The 20,511-nt window shown below is 40.8% G+C and overlaps 2 protein-coding genes across 2 annotated transcripts; both read right to left on the minus strand.

The window, feature by feature from the left end:
* Positions 1 to 801: 801 nt before the first annotated feature.
* On the minus strand, positions 802 to 11,976 carry LOC133156497 (probable carboxypeptidase X1). The gene is made up of 15 exons (XM_061282265.1): positions 11,571 to 11,976; positions 10,925 to 11,062; positions 9,957 to 10,066; positions 9,743 to 9,882; positions 9,065 to 9,149; positions 8,832 to 8,991; positions 7,922 to 8,007; positions 7,241 to 7,364; positions 5,222 to 5,418; positions 3,099 to 3,278; positions 2,841 to 3,038; positions 2,057 to 2,153; positions 1,787 to 1,926; positions 1,500 to 1,602; positions 802 to 1,202 (listed from the first exon to the last, which is right to left on the minus strand). The coding sequence occupies exons 1-15, from the start codon at positions 11,806 to 11,808 to the stop codon at positions 928 to 930; spliced, it is 2,271 nt and encodes a 756-aa protein (XP_061138249.1). The 5' UTR covers positions 11,809 to 11,976; the 3' UTR covers positions 802 to 927.
* Positions 11,977 to 12,741: 765 nt separating this feature from the next.
* On the minus strand, positions 12,742 to 17,385 carry smu1a (SMU1 DNA replication regulator and spliceosomal factor a). The gene is made up of 12 exons (XM_061287574.1): positions 17,263 to 17,385; positions 16,085 to 16,295; positions 15,828 to 15,980; positions 15,633 to 15,743; positions 15,363 to 15,491; positions 15,162 to 15,281; positions 14,955 to 15,071; positions 14,747 to 14,874; positions 13,957 to 14,083; positions 13,714 to 13,881; positions 13,288 to 13,440; positions 12,742 to 13,208 (listed from the first exon to the last, which is right to left on the minus strand). Exons 1-12 carry the CDS (start codon positions 17,286 to 17,288, stop codon positions 13,110 to 13,112), a joined length of 1,542 nt encoding a protein of 513 aa, XP_061143558.1. The 5' UTR covers positions 17,289 to 17,385; the 3' UTR covers positions 12,742 to 13,109.
* Positions 17,386 to 20,511: the final 3,126 nt, after the last annotated feature.

Consider the following 20,511-nt stretch of genomic DNA (forward strand, 5'->3'; position numbering starts at 1 on the left):
TAGGAGCAGACGCTCCCTAGTGGACAATTGACGTTACAACATTAATTGAAGGTTGCGGCCTTTTGCTTCTCAGTCTTTGCAGGTTTTTAGCAACGATCTTCAATTTAGACACGCATTGGTGCATTCACGTGGCATTATTTGGGTATTTTCATGAAAATGTACATTTAAATGGCTATTAATGCTGACTTTTCAGGTAGTCATTGACACTATCATGTTTGCTTTTGTGCTTGTAGAAGGTGCTTGTACAAACAGGAGCTTGCATCCTTGTGCGCCACAGCTACCATCTGTTAAACAAGACGCAACACTGGAGTCCAATTGGAACCTATGGAATGAATGAAGGTGGCAATGAAGGAGTGCTCTGTTGTATTTGGGAGGCAAACCTTCGGTCTGTTCTAAAGACAATAAGAGCTTTGAAAGTCATGTTTGCCCTTAGATTACAATGTGTATCAAGTGTTTTTTTTTTTTTTATTAGTCCCAGAAAGGACTTCATCCTGGATGAAGGTGCTTGCCAATCATGTCCTCCTGTCTTTCGCATCCATTATCATGGTTTTCACATGTCACTTTTTCCACTTTATATTTCTCATTCTTTATCATTTTTATAGGCACGTGCATTTGGTTTTAATCGTTGTTTGTAGGTAGACACTCAATGACAGCACAGCTGCTTTTAAATGTATTAATTTATTAAATTGTAAAGTAATAAAAACCGAAAAACCTGAAGTTGAATATATACTTCATTTTTTTATTTTTATAATTAAATTGCATTATAAAAGTACAAAATTAAAAGATAAGGAAGTTGCTTGAAAGAATTATGCATGTAATATTTTCCAAACAAGTCTGTGTTTGGCTATCTTAAATGTAAGGGACAATAAAAATAATGAAATGAAGATATACTTCCACCAACATCTGGAGTTAATGAAGTGGTCATCCTCACATGGTCTTTGCGCGCCTGCCAGCCAGCTGCAGTTTGCGCAGTCGACGCAGGCGCAGGCGGAGACGCATTTCCCTGGTGAGCTGGCCACCTTTATTTAGCTTTTTCATCTTGATCCTCAGCCGAGGCTCCTTGGCCAGGCGGAAGTCGCAGATGGTGGGGAAGTAGTCGTACATGACCTGGCAGGTGCGTGAGGACGGCAGGTAGCCGCTGGCGCTGGCTGTCACACGGTACTCGCCGGGATTCAGCAGACGCCAGTAGTCTCCATCGGCAGCTATGCGGGAACAACACAAATGGACGCTGGTGGAAAGCTGGGCCTTGGCTCAACAAAGCGGTGAAAACAAACTTCCATTAATGTACTCGTAGTGGTAGTCATAAATACATTAATTATAATCGTAACTCTTAATTTAGCTCTCATAATAAACACATAATATAATCATCCATAAAAGACTTCTAGTCCATAAATATAAAACAATGTAATAATGAGGACGCGCTGAAATTTTAAACTACCTGTCCGCAACACGTGTTCCAATACCTTTGTTGTATGAATGTTTAAATTTATTGATATTACCTGATCGGATGTGGTGGTCGATATCTTCTACTTGAATGACGGCGTCTGAGATTCCCGTCTCTGTGTCTTTGTCACGGATCACGCCTTTGATGCCCCTGTGCACCTGGAACACGTCAACCGTTCTTTTGGGCAAGCGGTCATTATAATGCATTAGTCAGCAAAAAGCTGCCTGTGCCATGGACCTGCTCGTCATTCTGTTCATTTCTATTGTGCAACGTATCGGTTCAAAATTCCATGGACTCCTCTGTTTTGACTTTTTGACTGTGGGTGAAGTTGTGTACTAACACCTGCTCCATGTAGACCAGCAGAGACTCTCGGTTGTTCTTCCACTCATTGGGAAGCTCGCTGGCGTGCGGGAACTTGTCACAGGACAATTCCACCGTCACCTCGAAGCAGTTTGTGTGCAGGTAGCTGAAGTCATTCATGCCTTCTCACACACACACACACACACACACACACACACACACACACACACACACACACACACACACACACACACACACACACAAAATGAAATAATCTGTAAAAACGTTACACTGCTAAAAATATGTTCATACTTCCAGGTACGTTGTGCCAGTCAGCACCATTGATGATGTTGTTGTAGCGAACAAAGTCCTTATTGTGGCACGGCCGTCGGTCGGGGTTGGACATCACCTGCAACATTAGAGAGCAAAGAGGCTTTGTTTGTTTGTTAGAAACCATAAGAAAAAGGTGCAATTCATTCAGGCCTGACAAGTCATCTGCCAAAACTGATAGCTGCAAGCATTTAACCAGGAAGTACAAAAGAATGGCGGCACAATTCACGTCTTGATATTCATCAGAGGAGCCCAAAATTAATTTGAACTCGACGAGTCAGCACTCAGCAGCCTAATCATCCTGCTGTAAAAAAGTTGTTAATTTTATTGTCAATTAAGTCAAATGGAGGCATATGTTGCTTGTTGTTCAGTACCAGAGTAGGGCGCAATTAATTCAGGCCCAGATAGTCAGCTTCTTAAATGGGTTGTTCAGAGAATCAGAGAAAGAAGTAAACAAGCAAATCAAGTATGGGGAGGCGTAACAACCTATCACGGCTCATGCAAGCTACACCGTGATTGCTCGTTACCAGAGCCCTGAGCACGAGACGACGAGTGGCAAAATGTGTTTTTAAAGGTACTAATAGTACATAAAAAGGATGAAGTCATCACATTTTTTTTTATACAAACTATGACCTTTTTACTGCCGACGATGGCTAAAAGTATCCCTTTAAAAACACAGAAATTGGTAGTCGTGTCTTTCATGAGGAGACCCACAGAAAAAGTCATGCCTGGAAGACACAGATAGTCGGCCATTTTGAAGAGTCACCTGATTGGTGCTGGCGTAGGCTGCAGCCAGCCATCGGAAGAAGCTTTCGTCCGGGGTGGGTGTGTGCTCTCGCGGCGCCCAGTCGCGGGTCATGTCAAACGGGTACGTGACCACCAACTCGCCGCCGTGAAGGTTGGCGCCAAGCACGAATGGGATCTCGTGCATCCAGTTGATCACGGCTCTGGTCTCGGATGCTACCTGCCGGGCGGACGGATATAGAAAGAAGGCAAGATGACGGCGAGGGGGGGGGCTACGTACAAAAGCGTCCTCCGAGGTGTACTGCTCGGGAATGGGGAAGTAATGGTTGATGAGTTTGGAGCGGTTCGTCTCCAACTCCAAGGCGGTCCACATGACTGAGTTGAGGTCGGCGAAGTTGTGGTTCATGTCGATGCCTTCATAGCTGTACCGGCCCAGAGTCCACCCAGACAATTCCGAGCCCTGCAAGGGAACCACTCGTTGATATTGGTGGGCGGGTATTTTTGTTAATATAACTGTATTACTTTAAAATTAAAACAAAATGTATCCTTGTAACGTTCAAAAATATATTTAAAAAAATCACAAGATTAAATCTAACTTTATTCTTGCAAAATTACAATGTTTTTTCTTGAAAAAAAGTGATTTCAGTCTAGTAAGACTGGACTTTATAGTATAAAGTCTTAGAGATGCACCGATCCGACTTTTTCAGTTCCGATACCGATGCCGTGGCTTTGCGTATCGGTCGATACCTGATACCGATCCGATATGATTTTCTTTTTTTTTTTAAACGTTTATTTCGAACATTAAAGAAATACAAGAAAAAAATAAAAATACAGAAAAATGATAACTCCATAATACAATAGAATATAAAAGAAAAAAGATATTGCATCATAATTTTCCTTTATCGTAAAATCATATTTGTTCAAAAAGGGAGTAGAAGGAAGCCTAAGCTTATCTGACTCTACCCCATGTAACTACATGTTTCTATTTAATTCTGTCAAGAATTTGTCCATAGTCAATATATTAAAGAAAGAAAAAAAAAACATACATATATATATACATATATATATATATATACATACATACACACATACATATATATATATATATATATATATACACATACATATATATACACATATATACACATATACATACATATATATACCATATATTTTCTCATTAAAATACAAAGCAACTTAAACAACTTCACAGCATGTTACGGTATCCCGTCAATATTTTGTCCTTATACATTTTTTTAAACTTAGGTAAGGTACTACAGTTCTTTAATTCGTCACTGCTGGTGTTCCATAGTTCCACACCTCTAACTGTTATACAATGTAACTTTAAGTTTGTTCTCACCAAATCTCTTTTAAACATACGTGTTCCTCTTAAATAATGGGTACTTTCCCTCCACTCAAACAACCTCTGGATACTGTTTGGTAATTGATTATTTTTTATTTTGTACATGAGTTGGATGGTTTTAAAGTCGACTAGGTCGTTGTATTTCAGTGAGTTCAATTTAATAATTGAAATAATAATTCCGATTTTATTTAAGAAGCTACATAACTCTACATGTGGAACAGAAAAGACCAAAGGCAATGGCATCAGGCAGACTACACAGTTCTTTGCTCTAAATTAGGGGTGTCCAAACTAACGGTCCAGTTTTTATTGGCCCGCAGCAAATTCTGAAAACATAATTGAATATGGCCCGCACAAGAAGCTTGAGCTCAGCTTCTCAGTTTCCACACTAGATGGAGCCCGCCACACAAAGCGTTTGACGTCCCATTAACACCCCCCCGGAAGAGAAGCGAACACGCAGCGTTTGACATCCGATTAGCCTCCCCCCCCCCCCCCCATTCGGGAGAGAAGCGAACGCGCAGCCTTTGACGTCCCATTAGCAACCCGAAGAGAAGCGAACGCGCAGGGTTTGACGTCCGCTTAGCAACCCGGGGAAGAGAAGCGAACGTTCGCTCCATGTTTGCGTTTGTTTAGAAAACTCTCGTGGCATGCGGCACACGTGCTGCTAGCGTATGACGTAGCCCGCGTCCCAATAGATTAAGGAAAGTATCGGCTCACAGATCGGCTGTATTTTCCGATACCCGATCCATCTATTTTGTTGATATCGGGACCGATATCCGATCCAGATATCGGATCGGTGCATCTCTACTTTATACTGTCAAATAATTCCATAGATTTCCTTCCAAAAACACATTTGTTCTCGTGAGATCACATTTCTAAAAAAAATAAAAAATAAATACACACAAATTTAATCTATTCTAATTTTTCTAAATATATATATATATGATTTTTATGTGAGCTTAAAAAAAAGAAACAAAAAAAAACCCATCCAACTGTAATATTCTTATCAAATGGCGCCACCTGACAGGCCAGAAGGGACAAACCTTTTTGAAGGCCATCTCGTATCCATCGGGGTTCATGGAGGGCAGCAGGTGGATACGAGTCTCTTGGACCAGGTGGACAACGCGCTGATTCCCGAGCTTATATTCGCGACACAAGAACTGCATCAGGTTGAGAAGGAGCTCGCGACCTAACACCTCGTTCCCGTGCATCCCTGCCACGTAGCGGAACTCCGGTTCTCCTGCACAACACAAAATTCAGTGGAGAAATCCCACTTCATTCTCATCACACATTACACCTTAATGATGTCTTTCCCTTGAAATTTGAAGGCTGTGCTGCTGCCATTTTGCACGGAAGAGGCCTAGTGTCATCCACAAACATGCGCGTTAGCGTACGTTTGTCAAATAGTCAAGTATGGAATGCATGCCTTTTCCACATGGTAGTCTGAAATATTTCTTGAGGAGCAACATTCCAGAATAATTTCCTTGGAGGTTTTTCTAGCCACCCTATGTGTGGAAGTCTTGTTGCACTCAGTTATGGGGGGAAAAAAAATTAAATGGATACTCCCATGATGCCTTTCGCAGCTAAGGCGGGAAATGGTATGGGATGTCGGCGAAGCTGAAGAGGCCAAGGACAACATTTGTGCAAGTGGAGAGTAAAGCAGACAAAGTTTCATTCAGAGGCAACTTGTTTGACCATGCTCTGCAAAATCCACACAGAGAGACTTTGAAAATGAGTTACCTGAAAACAAAGTGGCTCCTGTCCCTCATAACACACCTTCAAATGCATCAGGGGCAACTTCAGATGGAACTTTTATCATAAAGCAATGCCTCAGAAATCTGACAAATCATGGAAATATAGTACATCTATTTCTATTCAAGCAGAAAAATGAGACTTCAATACCGTATAATTATAATGAAAAAAAAGGAATATTTTAACCTTGAAAGTTTCATGACTACATAAAAAACAATTCAGCATGATTATTTTTTAAAGAAAGATAATTACATTTTTAACAAAGTTTTAATCTCCGGTGCAGGAGACTCTAAGGAAAAGGAAGGCGGTAATGCCCATAAAATCCAAAATACTCTGGCGATTGTTTTCATATTTTCAAAGGTTAAAGTGTGCGTAGGTAGAGATGTGGATGTTAATTTTGAGAACGATTGGTCATGATTTTCTGACATTAAGCCAGGTTGAGCTGTTTTACATTGTGTTTTAGACTGTCCCATTTTGACTCCTTGTGCTTTGGCAATGAGGCCATCATCTGAAATGATTATTTCTCACTTATCAAGATGTTGAGATACTAGCTGTAATGCTTCCTCTGATGCTTTGTTTTTAATTCACCATGATGATTTTTTTGCAAAAATCAATGCCATTGCTGAAAAGTGATTGCTATGGAAACCCGGTGCAGGAATAATGACTCAAATATTTTCACGTTTTCTAACACGGTAAAATGGCATTATGGGAATAATATACAAACGGAAAGTTGAAAGGCCAGGGACATTGCTATTCTATGTAAACAAACTAACAACACACCAAGGCTTGGGAACTGTCAAACTGACATAACGGCTCCAGTGTTAACAGACGGCGCCCTCGTGGGGTTGACAGCTGCATTATTACATCGGCAGGACTAAAATGCCGAGAACAGACTTTGGTGCAGTGATAGCTCAACGTCTCTCCTCTTTGTTGTTTTGACAAACAGACGCAACCACACACATGCAAGGACTGACTAAAAATACCCCCAAACTTTGACAGAGTAAAGCCGCTTCCAAAAAAAGTGATTTTACCAGAAATAAGTCACCACTCAGTCTATAACACGTACCGTGTTTTTCCATGCATAATGCGTTGTTGGATGACATAGTAACAATACAATTTTAATCTCATTAAATCATTTTGTTTTTTAAAGCTTTCGTTAAATTGCTCTTTTAAATATAATGACTTCACTAAATAACAAAGTACAACTTTAATCTTTCAACTTTCAACTCCCCCCCACCCCAAACTTTAACTATTTATTTTAAAAACGTACAACCTTAATCGCACAACATTAACGTCAAGTTAACACTCACCCAGTTCGTGCGTGCCCGGGTTGTCTGAGATCTCCATGACGAGCAGCTGTAGCCCGGTGTAGCTCTTCCCGATGCTGTACAGGCGGGTGATGTGGGGGCACGCCTCATTCACCGCCTTCATCAACTGCAAACACCAGGAAGTCAATTTAAGGAAAGAATATGAAAAGATACGTTTCCCGTTTGGAGGAAAGTTTGCTGTGTCGTGGACACAGTTGGGCAGCTTGACACCTGCGTCAAAGAGGAGGACAAAACAATCTTCGGTCCATCTTAGAGAAGATTCTACAGCAGGAATGGGCAACTGGCGGCCTTCATATCGTTTCTTTTTTTCATTTTCCCATCAAATGAGTCAGTACCATCAAAGTTGTGAAAATCGTTCTCAATTGCCCAAAACAATCTGGATCATTTGGCCCAACACAGATGATGACTTGCAAAACAGCTTACCCATGAGTCAAAACTATTGTCTAATAATCACTTTGAATGTGGTAAGTGACAGTATTAATTGGAGTTGAAATCATTTTGTTTGTCTGTGGTTTGATCTCAGGATCCAGGCCAGCAATGTGAATGTTTGCTTTGTGACCGCCGCTCGTGCGCTGCCGCACTCAAAACACCTCACAATATTTGTTTTGTGGTTGGACGGCAACAGGAGCGCATGGTGTGGCACCGACTCCCACCCTTCCTCACCTTCCTCATCTCTTTGTAATTGTGGTGCTTGAAGTCCAGTTTGTCCTGGGTGACTTCCGTCTGCCATGGGTACGCCATGTTAGGATCTGGAACACAAACGGAGTGGCGTGCAGAGGTCAAGGGCAAACTTTGGTGGCTTAAGGCATCACCTTTGACTTTTTAAAGTGGACCGATGGGTTAGGTCATACGGAGAGATGAAATTTAAAAAAATAAAATAGCACAACTTTAAATGTGCTAATAAAATGCTTGATTAGGATGTTTGTTTTGGACAGTCAGTCCCGTGCACAGATGTTTAGTACCAGAATACCATCATGTAAATGTGTTTATCATATTAGTAATTGTATCTTATTATTTATAATTAATTATCCAATTATTTGATCGAATAAAAACACACTCAACGTGTATGTACATTTTGTATATTATTTGCAATAAATGTAATCAAACATCTATGCATGTGATCAAATTATTTGACATTTTATTTCAATTATCAATTCTATCTATATCAATTATATCAATTATTTCAGAAAATACATGAAAATTAAATGATACTGTTTATTTTAAAATATTATTTTATTAATGGATTATAACAATTATTTAATAAAATAAAGAAAGGAAAACGTTTGTTTTTACAAAGCTTGCAGTGTTCTACCAACTTTTTTAATGTCATGATTTATATAGTAATAAAATAATCAACCAATAATTTAATAAAATTAGGTACTTAATAACTACCCTGCATAAAATGGCACATCTATGACGTGCTTCATTTTATCCATTTTATTATTTATCAATTATTTACCAAAATAATTAAAACAAGTTTAAATAACAAAGTAAAAGGTTTATTGGACTAATTTGAAATTTTTGTTTAATCATTTTTATTGTATAATTTTCAATAACCGAAAAACTTCAGTACCTGGTAGTGTACATCCCAGCACCTCAGCCCTGAGGCAGATGTCTCCTTGAGTCCCGTTCTGGTACCACGTCTGAGGGTTGATCCGGATGTAACGCGCCACCGTGGACGTGTTGAAGACAACCAGCACCGGTGTCTCCGGGTCACGGTTGCCTTGGAAAATCTGCACACACACACACGTATGAACAGAGATGCGGTGGAGGGATGTGCAAAATGTGGCGGAGGGCGACACTTACAGCCTCTTGAGTCCCGTTCATGCATGGTGTCCACAGCTGGGAGTCATTACTGAACTGCACCTTATAGGTGTAAACCACATCCCAACTGCACAACAAGCAAGCATTGTCGTCAGAATTCCTGAAAAGCCCGAGAATCATACCTATTCTCTTTTAATCCCAAAGATTTGTTTTAATTTGGAGAAACACCACATTACTATTCTCTTTTTTCTTTCTTGAAATAACAACTGTAACTTTATTCTTTTAAAAATGTAGTTTCATTGTGATAAAATTATTACTTATTGATTAGAATTTTCCCATAGAATATTTTCACCCTACAAAAAGGTGTAAAAAACATTTTCCTAAAAAAGCGTAAAGTACAACTTTAATTTTTTGTTTACTTTAATCTTGCAAAATAACTTTTTTTCTAAAAAAAAAGAAAAAAAAAACTTTTTAAAATATTGGGAATATTGTTCTATAAAACAAAGAAAATAATAAATAATAATAAAAAATAAGAAAATAATCCAGACATTACATTGACTATTTTTTATAAATGAGGATTTTTCTTTTTAAATAATGAGTTATTCTTAAAAAAATACAAATAAGTAAATAAGAAAACCAATAGACACTGTTTGACAGGGGACGATGTAGACAACTTTGCTATTTCGCAGCGCTAGCTAGTTTTCTTCCCTTAGTCCCGACCTCCAAATAGAACTGCGCCCCTGCAGGATGACACCAGTGAAGCGCGTCAGTCTCAGAGCGTCCACCTCGAGCCACTGCTTTGTGTTGCGCTCATGGGCGCACCAGGCTCCGTCGTAAATGTCACCATCCTCGATCCCCGACTGCCAGGTGAGGGGGAGGGAAACAAAATGTCTCCACCACATTTTTGGCCTCACAGCAAAAGGATTGCGCTCACCTGGATGTTGAGTCGGCCGCGGTGGGGGCCCAGGCCTCGCCGCTTGTAGGATGACGCCCTCAGCTGGGTGTCTTTCACTTTGAGGGACTCCAGACCCAGAGGAGGACATTCTGAAGGCAACGCCCAGGCCATTTGATTGGTACAGAAGAAAAGTCTCAATGAGGTCCAGAGGGTTGACACGCTTTCACACTAATGTTTATCGATGAAAGGTGACATGAATGATTTATCATGAATAACTGGGAAAAGAAGTGACTTTGGATGTGCAATATGCCTTTTGCATTTTTGGATCATTTCAAGGTGGTGCATTTATTTCTACAGTTCTTATAGTAAGTGACGATTAGCGTCTTCCAGTGTGAGTGTTTTTTTTTTTTTTTGGGTGTGTGTGCATGTGTCAAACACTAGCGTAAATTTAGAAATGTTCAGGGTGCTCCGTGTAATCTTGTGGTCCTGCAGGATCTGGGAATAGGACAGCAATTAGCACTGATAGACAGTTCGACACAGAAATATTTGGACAGCAAATAGCCCATTCATACACCATCACAATGGGTTTGATTGTTCCGGAAGAGGGGTCCTGCAGGAGACTTTGCATGTTATCAGCGAAGCATGAAGCGAGTATCACAGAGTTTAACTTATGGACAAAAGTATTAGGCCACCTCCCAGAGTTATGAGCACAATCTGTTCTCAATGTCAAAACAATAATGTGGCAGTAGTATAATAAAAAAAGAGATATTTTTGTCTCTAAAATGGCAAAATCCAACTAAAACAGCAGACTTTGTGTCTTTTAAGGAATGGCTTCTAGAGTGTGGGAGTACTCAGATATGCCAAAGACATTTAAAATTACTAGGTAAAAGTGGTTTTGAATGTGGATTTTAGAATTCACATCTCAAAGACAAAAAAAAGTCATCTCATGGAGTTCAGTGACAATGCTGCATCAGCCACGCATCACGTACACACGCCGCCATACATACGTGTCGCCGTCTCCTTGGGGACCACCGGGCTGGCCTTGGATTTCTTAACAACTTTTGGCTTCTCAGAGGCTACTTCTACTTTCTTGAGGACACTTTTGGGCTTCTTTGCGATCTTCACGCTCCTGATTGGCTTCCTCTCTACAAAAGGTGTGTGGCATGCATTTGTCAAAATACTCCAGGGATCAAGAATTGTAGACATGTTTTTCACAGCATATTTCTTGCCCTAATAAAATCGGATCAATTTAGAAGCAGTACTGTCTTGTGCACTGTGCCAGCGCTCATCCCACACATTTTTTTTTCTGCAGTTTTTTTTTTTCCTGCAGTCATGCGCTATTAAAGCTCATATCTTGTTCATCACATAGGGTCAATAAGCCTGTAATGTCCAGAAAAATAAGTTTCGCTCCGAGCTGGTAATGTTAATTGTACATTAGCCCCACTGTGATGTCACAATCTGGCGAAATTCCAAAATGCTCACTCGCATAGAAATGTTCAAAAACACGCACATAACTAAAGATTAATGCGGTAATTTAATTTCACGCTTGATGAGCAGGGAGGCATTCGGGAAACCCGGCTATTAAAAGCAAATTCCCATCATATAAAATGGTCACATAAAACAGTACCCATAACATAATACAATCAGTTTTACCTATGTGTAGAGGAGTTTCTGGCACCTTACTCGGAGTTTTCCGACTGTTGGACTTCGCAGCCCGGCTGCTGTCGGCGGGCGCTGCTGGAAAAGAGCCCGCTTCGGTGGAGGTTCCTTTGGGCCGTGCCGTGCTAGTGTACCTGGCAGTGGCGGTTGCCCGGCAAGAGATGAGCACCGGAGAAATACAAAGGAAGAACAAAAACAGAGTCATGTGCTGACTCAAAGTTGGCAAGGTCATTTTTCTTCTTTTTTAATTTTTTTTATAAGAAGTTGCACCGCTGTACTGCTCCGTTTTCGTCAAATTAGCAGTAGTGGGCAGATATTTCCGGTGAATCTAAGAAATTAAAGTATTTTTTTCTAAACCAAAAGAAAAGTAGCGCAATTTAAACCGGAGTGAAAGTATAGAGTCGCTTCTAGGAACATCGTGTTTTGTTATGAAAAGAAACTTCACCATAGTAATGATTTTTTTTTTTTTTATCATGAAGCTTTCACACATTTGGCACCCCCCCCAAAAGGAAAGAAAATAATAATCCGACCACTTTTTATTTGGACAGTAATCCAATAGAATTGAAATATCATTCAGGTAAATTTGGGACCCATTTTTCCACATTGAATAATTCCACCTTTTTTTCCCGCAGAATTCCCTATTTTCTCACTAAAACTTCCAATAAGACATTTCACATGCTCGCTTCTTCCAAATTTCTTCCAAATTTCAAACCACTACAATTTGTGAGCTTATTCTAGACATTTGCCTTCTATTATTAAATATTTAGCTGTTACCTAATTTAGCTGTAATTTATCTACCGTTTTCAGCAATTCTCAGAATATTTGACAGATTTAGGGCAAGATTTGAAACCCTCAATCACACTTATTTTAACAATGTTCATTGTAATAGTTCAACAAATAAGGAGCGAATAGTGCCACAAATGGCTGAACCCCCCCCCCAATACTGTAATTTAACATCCAGATAAATAGTGTACAATAATTTAGTCATTTTAAATCTTCTCTAATTCTGTGGGATCTCACATCAGCATTCAAGTTATTTCTACTGAAATAACACTCTCTAGTTCACACGAGGATGGGTTAAATGCAGAAGACAAATTCCACCACACCCAGATGTGTGTGTGACGACGATCATTGGGACTTTAACTGTAAGTTGAACACAATAGCACACTGCTTAATCAGCTTTAATAACAGTTAAGGTGAAAAGACAATGGAATAAACTGCCTGGTCCAGAATTGAGATGGTGATTGTTGTTTCTAACATGGATTAGAATAATCCCATTGAAATTGTTTGTCACTGATACGTCAGGGGAAAAAGCATAAAAACTCCTATAAAAATATTTACAAAGAGTAAGAAAAAATGCAGTTGATAACAAAAAATTCCACCCATGAACACAAAATCTTCTAAACTCCCTTGGGAATCCACCAACAAGTGATGCGTTCCTTGCTGCATCTGATTTTCTCCAGGGGTTCGACAATGCTGGTGGCCTTGCCACACGCAAACAAGCAAGACCCAAGAGTTCACATCTGGGATCTTTCAGGGCTTCCAGAGTTTCAGGAGGCCGTCTTCGCCGTAGGTGGCGATAAGGTTCTGGTGGGGGTGATGGGCAATGCCGATCACGTCCTTTTCGTGGACCTGAGAGTAAGGATGGGTTAAGTGTGGTGATGAGCACTTTGTTTTCCACAAAAAATACTTGGCCGCATGGGCTTCGTACCGTCAATGTTCTCTCCAGCTTGCCGGTGACGGTGCTGAAACAGTAGAGCACGAAGTCTTCGCCCGCGCAATAGATCCACTCGCCACGTGGTGACAGTGTGCAGCACACAAAATCACCTCCTTCCCTCTTACCTGAACTGAAACTCCTCACGATCTGCAATGCATCCAAAGTTATGACATTTTATACATACATACCTAAAAAAAAAACACTCGTAACGGATTGATAGATAGGCCAATCGAATCTAGAACATAACGCAACAGCCCCACTCAGTTTGTGCTGATGAAGAAGCTTTTTGTTCTACGATACACAACAATGACATCTAGTGAATCTTTCCGGCACAACACCCACTGATTTGCTCAGTCAAGTCGGCAGAGTGCAGTTGAGTGAAAATTGGGCGTGCGTGCACACGCGTGTGTGTGTGTGTACCTGTCCCTGCATGTTCATGATGACCACGGTGTTGGAGCGGTTGCACACCACAAAGTGTTCTGGGTTCTTGGGCAGCAGGAGGACGTTGTTAACGGTAATGTCGGTGCCGGCCGACGAGCCAAGCGGCTTGAAGGTGCTGCTGCATTCTGTTGTCTTCACATTCCATACCTGAGGTACATAAGAAGTCAGGTTAAAAAACACACACTCACACGCCGAAAAACAAACGATATGCGGCGGGCACACCTTGACCGTTCCGTCGGAGGAGGCGCTGATGATGTGGTGGCCGTCAGGGGTAAACGTGGCCTCGTTGACGAACGACGAGTGACCTCGGAACTCTTTCAGGGACTTGCCCGACTTTAGCCCATGGATCCTAACAAGAGAAATAAATATATACTGGTTATCACAACTATAGTAGTTTGTCACTTGTATTTTTTTCCTTAGTAGCAATGTTATTCATATTAATTTATTAATTACATTTATCATTTAGCATTTAGGATACAAAATTAGCACAGGATATAATGCACATCTGGTACATTGGCATATTCATTAAAATCAACAAATGTGACCTAAATACTAGAGCTGTGCACAAATGGGCACATGTTCACTCGTGAGTGGGTAGGCAAATTAATAATCGAATTATAATTTGCAAATTTGGTTTAAAAGACGTGACGTCACCAGAACTGTCGTTTTACTTGCATGTCCATTGAATTCCTTTGGGAATTCAGATTTGGACTACGATACGAGTCCAGGCATTAGTAAATTTGGAATATTGTGTAAATATAGAACATTAAATGTGACATCAGTAATGCTAGATTAGAGGTGCATACACACATATACTGTCAAGATGGCACAATACAGCGCGATATAAATCTGATCTTTATCTTTCGTACAGGAATGAAATATGGCACATTAGAGGTGTACGGACAGTAAACAGAATGTAGGATACATGAAGTGCATAGACAATTTCATATGATATTTATGTTACAGTGAAGGTTCAGTCTGACTGAGGAGACTGGCAGAGGAATCTTCTTACCTGATTGTCTGGTCAAAGGAGGCGCTAAGGATCTGGCTGCTGTCCTTGCAAAAAGTGAGGCAGGTGACTCCTTTACTGTGCGCGCGTTCGAACCTCCTTAAACACTGCCCGCTCTGGATCTTCCACACCTGCCGTCACATTGGATGCACAGAGACTGTCAGCCATTTAGAGGCACGCACGCACATACACAAAGGCAAACAAAACACACCTTGATCTTTCCGTCTTGGGCACCGGTGGCCAACATCTCCGTGTCACGACTGAAGCTCATGCACAACACGGCATCGTCCATCATCATCATGTTATCCTGAGCCTGGTACTTCAGATCCTTAAAGACACAAGACAGTACTGGCAAATGAGGTGAACATTTCTTACAACACATCCCCTTTTAAACACCTCGAGGGCTGTTTTCATTTACCTTTCTGATTTTGCCCGTGGTGAAGTTCCACACCTCGATGAAGCCGTCCACAGAGCCAGTCACCAAGTACTGCCCGTCAGGAGAGAACCTGGAACATTCCACGTGGGATTTTTGGCCAAACTGTAAAAGAAATTTGATGTTGTGAGCCTCACATAGAAATAATCCAAGAGGACACTGGTACAGTCAAAAATCCGGCGCTACCTTGATGAGCTTGCTGAGTTGCGTGGGGAAATGCTCTTCTTCGACATCTTTTACGGCTGCTTTGCCCCTGAACAAGTCGATGGTCATCCCGGGGGGAAGAAGACCCTGATGCTGCTGCCACTTGAGTGACTGCTCACAAAAACAGTAAAACATAATAACACGCGACAAATGAACAGGTCTTGTTGGGAATTACTGAGTGCCGGATGTCATGGTCATCACAAGTTTGTTAAGCTATCACGTGCACCAGAAGCTGCGATGCAATTGGATCACCTGGCCCAGCAGAGCCATCAGACGAGATGGCGGCACCACGCTGACCTCTCCTGCCAAGGCCTGAGCGATAGCCGCCCGACGCTTCTCCTTGCTGCTGCCATCTGGATATGCCTGCAAACCAACTCATTAGGATCATGCTTAATGAGCCCCGAATAAGATGATTAATAGAATGACGACAAAATGAGAGTCCCTCACCTCACGGGGATCAAAGTAGGAGCGAGCCAGCAGGTTCTCCAGGTGGATGTACCTCTCCGGCTGGGTCTGCTTCAACATGATCATTGGGTCCGTTTGCCTGAGGAGGGAACGTGCCGCACCCAACTCTCTCAGCTCTATGAGCTCCAGCACAACCTGTACACAATACACAGGAACAAATGTCAATGCCATGCTCAGGCCGCGGGCGAGAGAGAGAGAAAGAGACAGAGAGCGAGACATAGAAAAGCAAGTGAGCTGACCTGCTCGTAAAGGTCTACGAGAGTCTTGTCGGGAAGCTTGAGGGACTGGATGGCCTGGAGGACAGTGTCCCAGTGGCCGCTGTTGATGTCTGCCACAAAGCTCTCAATGCTGTCCACTGTGTTTAGTGATACGGTGGTCTCCTCTTGGAGGGTCGCTAGCGACCTGTGCAGGTTGTTCTCCTTCAGGTACTGCATGATGAGTCGGACCACGCTGAAAGTGACATAAGTCAGGGTGGTCAATTTTACAGCGAATAAACTATCGTATCTTTTGATTTTTAAAATGGACAGAGGCGCACAGGTCACTCACAGAAGTAAAAAATAAAAAAAAATAAAAAACGGATAAATGTACAATTAATGTATGTAAAATTATTTATTTTTATTAAAAACACTTTTTTTTTTTTACACTTGACTCAATTCACTTAGTTCAAAACACTCATATGGTAAACAATGTATCCCAGTTCTAATGAATGGAAACGCCATTAATCTGTTCCAGCATCCGAACAGACACCACCAAAAATGTTTGTGATGTTTTTTAATGAGAAAAAAATGCACCCCACATGAATGTACTTTGGATTAAAAAAAATATATCCATCCATCATCTAACCACCCACCAATAAAAGTAAAGGTAATGTAATAATACCCTGGATGTGGGCAAGGAGAGCCCCACTTAGCCGTCTATTACATTGATTTGATATAAAAGTAACGAACTGGGTCACGGAACAAAACTCTTGTCGTTATTACTGTAATCGACAGTAATTGGAGATTCTCACAGTAATTCTATTTCTGCCAGAATAGGTTTTAAACAAGTACTTTGGTACACAGCTTGGTGAGTACATTTGTCACCGCTGGTTATCGAGCCGTCATTTGTTCTATTTTGGACGTTTGTTTGCATCCCTAGCGCTTGACTTTACGGTTGCAAATAGCACTAATCTTGCCCGCGATGAAAACAAGTTAGGAAAGCCTGCTCTGAAATATACTAGCAGATGCAAAATAGGTTTTTTTTACGCCTACTTTAGTTTCTTTAGCTTAGCCCCGGACCGCTCACGCTAGCGTCGCCAGAGACTGGCCTCGCATGCCTGGACAACTGACTGCGAGTAAACGAGAACAGTAAGCAAAAGAAAGGAGGGGAAATCTTTCGTGCACTACACATGTCAAATGTCAAGGCTTTGTTTACTCACTCTGCCGATTCAATCTCCAGAGACATATTTAATTTTGTAATGAACAAATTCAACAAGAAACAACCCGCTACCCAGTAGCTGGTAACCCGGAAGTGGACTAAGAAGCGCGTCTCCTCTTGGTGGTTAATGGCCGTTTGCAAATAGCGTGCTGCCACCTACTGGTCAGTTTTGGTAGTGGATCAATTTTACTATACGAACAAGGGCGAGTTTTATTTATTTATTTATTTATTTATTTATTTATTTATTTATTTATTTATTTATTTATTTATTTATTTATTTATTTATTTATTTATTTATTTATTTATTTATTTATTTATTTATTTATTTATTTATTTATCCATCCATCCATTTTCTGTACCGCTTAGTCCCCACTGGGGTCGCGGGCGTGCTGGAGCCTATCCCAGCCGTCATCGGGCAGTAGGCGGGGGACACCCTGAACCGGTTGCCAGCCAATCGCAGGGCACACAGAGACAAACAACCATTTGCACTCGCACTCACACCTAGGGACAATTTGGAGTGTTCAATCGGCCTACCAAGCATGTTTTTGGGATGTGGGAGGAAACCGGAGTGCCCGGAGAAAACCCACGCGGGCCCGGGGAGAACATGCAAACTCCACACAGGGAGGGCCGGAGGTGGAATCGAACCCGCACCCTCCTAACTGTGAGGCGGACGTGCTACCCAAGTGCGCCACCGAGCCGCCTATTTATTTATTTATTTATTTATTTATTTATTTATTTATTTATTTATTTATTTATTTATTTATTTATTTATTTATTTATTTATTTATTTATTTATTTATTTATTTATTTATTTATATTATATTATATTATATTATATTATATTATATTATATTATATTATATTATATTATATTATATTATATTATATTATATTATATTATATTATATTATATTATATTATAAACAGAATCAACCAACAAAGATCAGGATCATTTGGAGAAATAAACTAAATGAGCTATTACGTCATGGATAATGTTTATCGTATTTAATGAGATCAGGGATAAAGAACTTAAATGATGGAGAGGGCTACGACTTTTCATCAACGCTTCTCGGGGGCCATACAGGACCACACACTTCCTAACCAGCTGTGACAAAATACATGCATGTTTTTTATTTTAGTGAACCAATGCGCATTATGTTACCTTAATATATTGTATTCCATGTTTTTTCAAAGCATGTATAGAAGATACATCTGTGACATTTTCTGTGTGAGAAGTTGTCAATGTCAACAAATACTGTTTAAAAACAGGACTCTGGTTCGCAATTGTTCTCATACTTAAAAAGACAAGACTTCTGCATGACTTCCTTGATAGATCGTGTGTAGTTCTTGTGTAAAAAAAAACCTTCACAAAAAAGTATACTGTAAAATGCTTTCAATCCGTTTTCATAATTTGAACATAACTGTTGTCATCATTTACATATCACTATAAACTCTGCTGCAATCATCATAATTATTCAAGTGCACCAAAAAAATCCTCAATATGCATAAGAACAACAACTCACATCACCATGCATATCTTGACGCTCACTCACCAGAACAAGTTAATAAACGATTTATTCTGACGTGATAATTAAAATTACCATGAAAAGGATCTTCTTGTCACCAAATACAGATTTCATAGTAGGATAAAAATCTCCAGTCATGATAACAATGACATAATCATAACAATCAACAGTTACAATAACAATCATTCACATCACCAGAAGAATTATTGACTTTGTACGTGTCACCAGAACAATCATTCATATCATATCAACAGTCACCATAAGAATCATTGGGGTCATCACAACATCACTACATAATCATCAACCCCCGCAAATAGCGATTTTTAGTGGTAATGTATGCTGAACCATCAGTTCATCACAGTTGTCGTTGACATGTGCATGCAGCAGGGGACGCTGCGTGCACGCATCCTACCTCTGTTCGCTGAAGGTCTTTCAAGGTTAATGTGTTTTGATGCTCGGAGGTGGGAAATGGTGACATCATCCGCAGTTTGGGTGAAGAAGAAGAAGAAGAACAAGAAGAAGAGGCGGTAGCGAGATGGCATCAGGTTTGATTTCACCATCTCCCAGCAGGACAAAACATTGAGGGGCTGCCAGGAGAATGGTGGTGGTGGGATAAAAGCGAGAGCTTGAGGGGAAGAGGAAACAAAGGCAAAGGCCTGCAGTGAATTTCATCAGGGGTGGGCAAATAGTTCAAATTTATAGTTCAAGGGCCACATTAAAATTTTAAAACAGACAGATTGGCCAGGTTATATGTACTAGATAATGTTAATTGACCAATTACTGTCTATTTTAGTGTACTCACGTTTATTGTATACAATACGAGACTTACAAATTCATTGCGTTGCAACAATGTCAGGAACACAAACCTTCATCCTCTTTCCTGTGGACAAAATGTGAAAAAGCACTACACTATAGAATAAAAGAATCATCCATTATGTGTTTTGGTGTCGCCTGTAGTTCCATCACAGCAGATTTGAATCTTTCATATTGAAAGGTTTTGACAAAAGTCAGCCTCTGAACCCTGCATATCGAAATACAATTCCTCAGATTTTGGACTTCTTAAGGAAATGAAAACGTTGTTATCGTATTGTGATTTGATTAATACTTTTCGGGCTATGACTTACTATTCGCTTGTGAGCTGCTCCATGACACTATATACGTACCTACCTTCCATGAAATACAAGCGAGGGTTCCATAGTGTAGTGGTTGGTGCTCTGGACTCTCACCCCAGTGACCTAAGGTAAAATCCCAGTGGGACCTAAAATATTTGATCATGGAAAAATTTGCAACACAGTTGCACGTGTGCTGCCCCATAAAACCATACACCTCCCGAAAGCTTAGGCCGAGGGCTAGAGGTAGGGTTAGGACTGGGGTAAGGTTAGGGCTGGAGTTAAGGTTGGGGTAAGGGTTAGGGATGTGGTTAGGGCTAGGGATTAGGGCTGGAGTTAGCGTTAGGGCTAGGGTTGGGGCTAGGGTTACGGCTGGGGTCAGAGTTAGAGCTAGGGTTAGGGCTGGAGTTAGGGTTAGGGCTACGGTTGGGACAAAAGTTAGGTTTAGGGCTGGGGTTAGGACTAGGGTTAGGGTTGGGGCTATGGTTAGGGCTAGGGTTGGGGCTAGGGTTAGAGCTAGGGTTAGGGTTGGGGCTAGGGTTAGGGCTAGGGTTGGGGCATACAGTAAACTCCATTACTCAAAACAACTTTGCAGACTCACGGACTATCAAAAAA

The sequence above is a fragment of the Syngnathus typhle genome, linkage group LG1 (genome assembly GCF_033458585.1).
Source record: "Syngnathus typhle isolate RoL2023-S1 ecotype Sweden linkage group LG1, RoL_Styp_1.0, whole genome shotgun sequence".
Classification (NCBI taxonomy): domain Eukaryota; kingdom Metazoa; phylum Chordata; class Actinopteri; order Syngnathiformes; family Syngnathidae; genus Syngnathus; species Syngnathus typhle.

Bases quoted from the DNA above. Each gene is read 5' to 3' on its own strand.
- LOC133156497 (XM_061282265.1), bottom strand. From the start codon at position 11,808: ATGACCTTGCCAACTTTGAGTCAGCACATGACTCTGTTTTTGTTCTTC. The intron at 9,883-9,956 runs GTGAGCGCAATC...CTCACCTGGCAG, and splicing joins GCGGCCGACTCAACATCCAG to TCGGGGATCGAGGATGGTGA. The intron at 3,039-3,098 runs GTACGTAGCCCC...TCCGCCCGGCAG, and splicing joins ACACCTCGGAGGACGCTTTT to GTAGCATCCGAGACCAGAGC.
- smu1a (XM_061287574.1), bottom strand. From the start codon at position 17,288: ATGTCTCTGGAGATTGAATCGGCAGA. The intron at 14,875-14,954 runs GTGTGTTTTGTT...ATGTGACGGCAG, and splicing joins CCCAAGACGGAAAGATCAAG to GTGTGGAAGATCCAGAGCGG. The intron at 13,209-13,287 runs GTACGAAGCCCA...CCTTACTCTCAG, and splicing joins AGCTGGAGAGAACATTGACG to GTCCACGAAAAGGACGTGAT.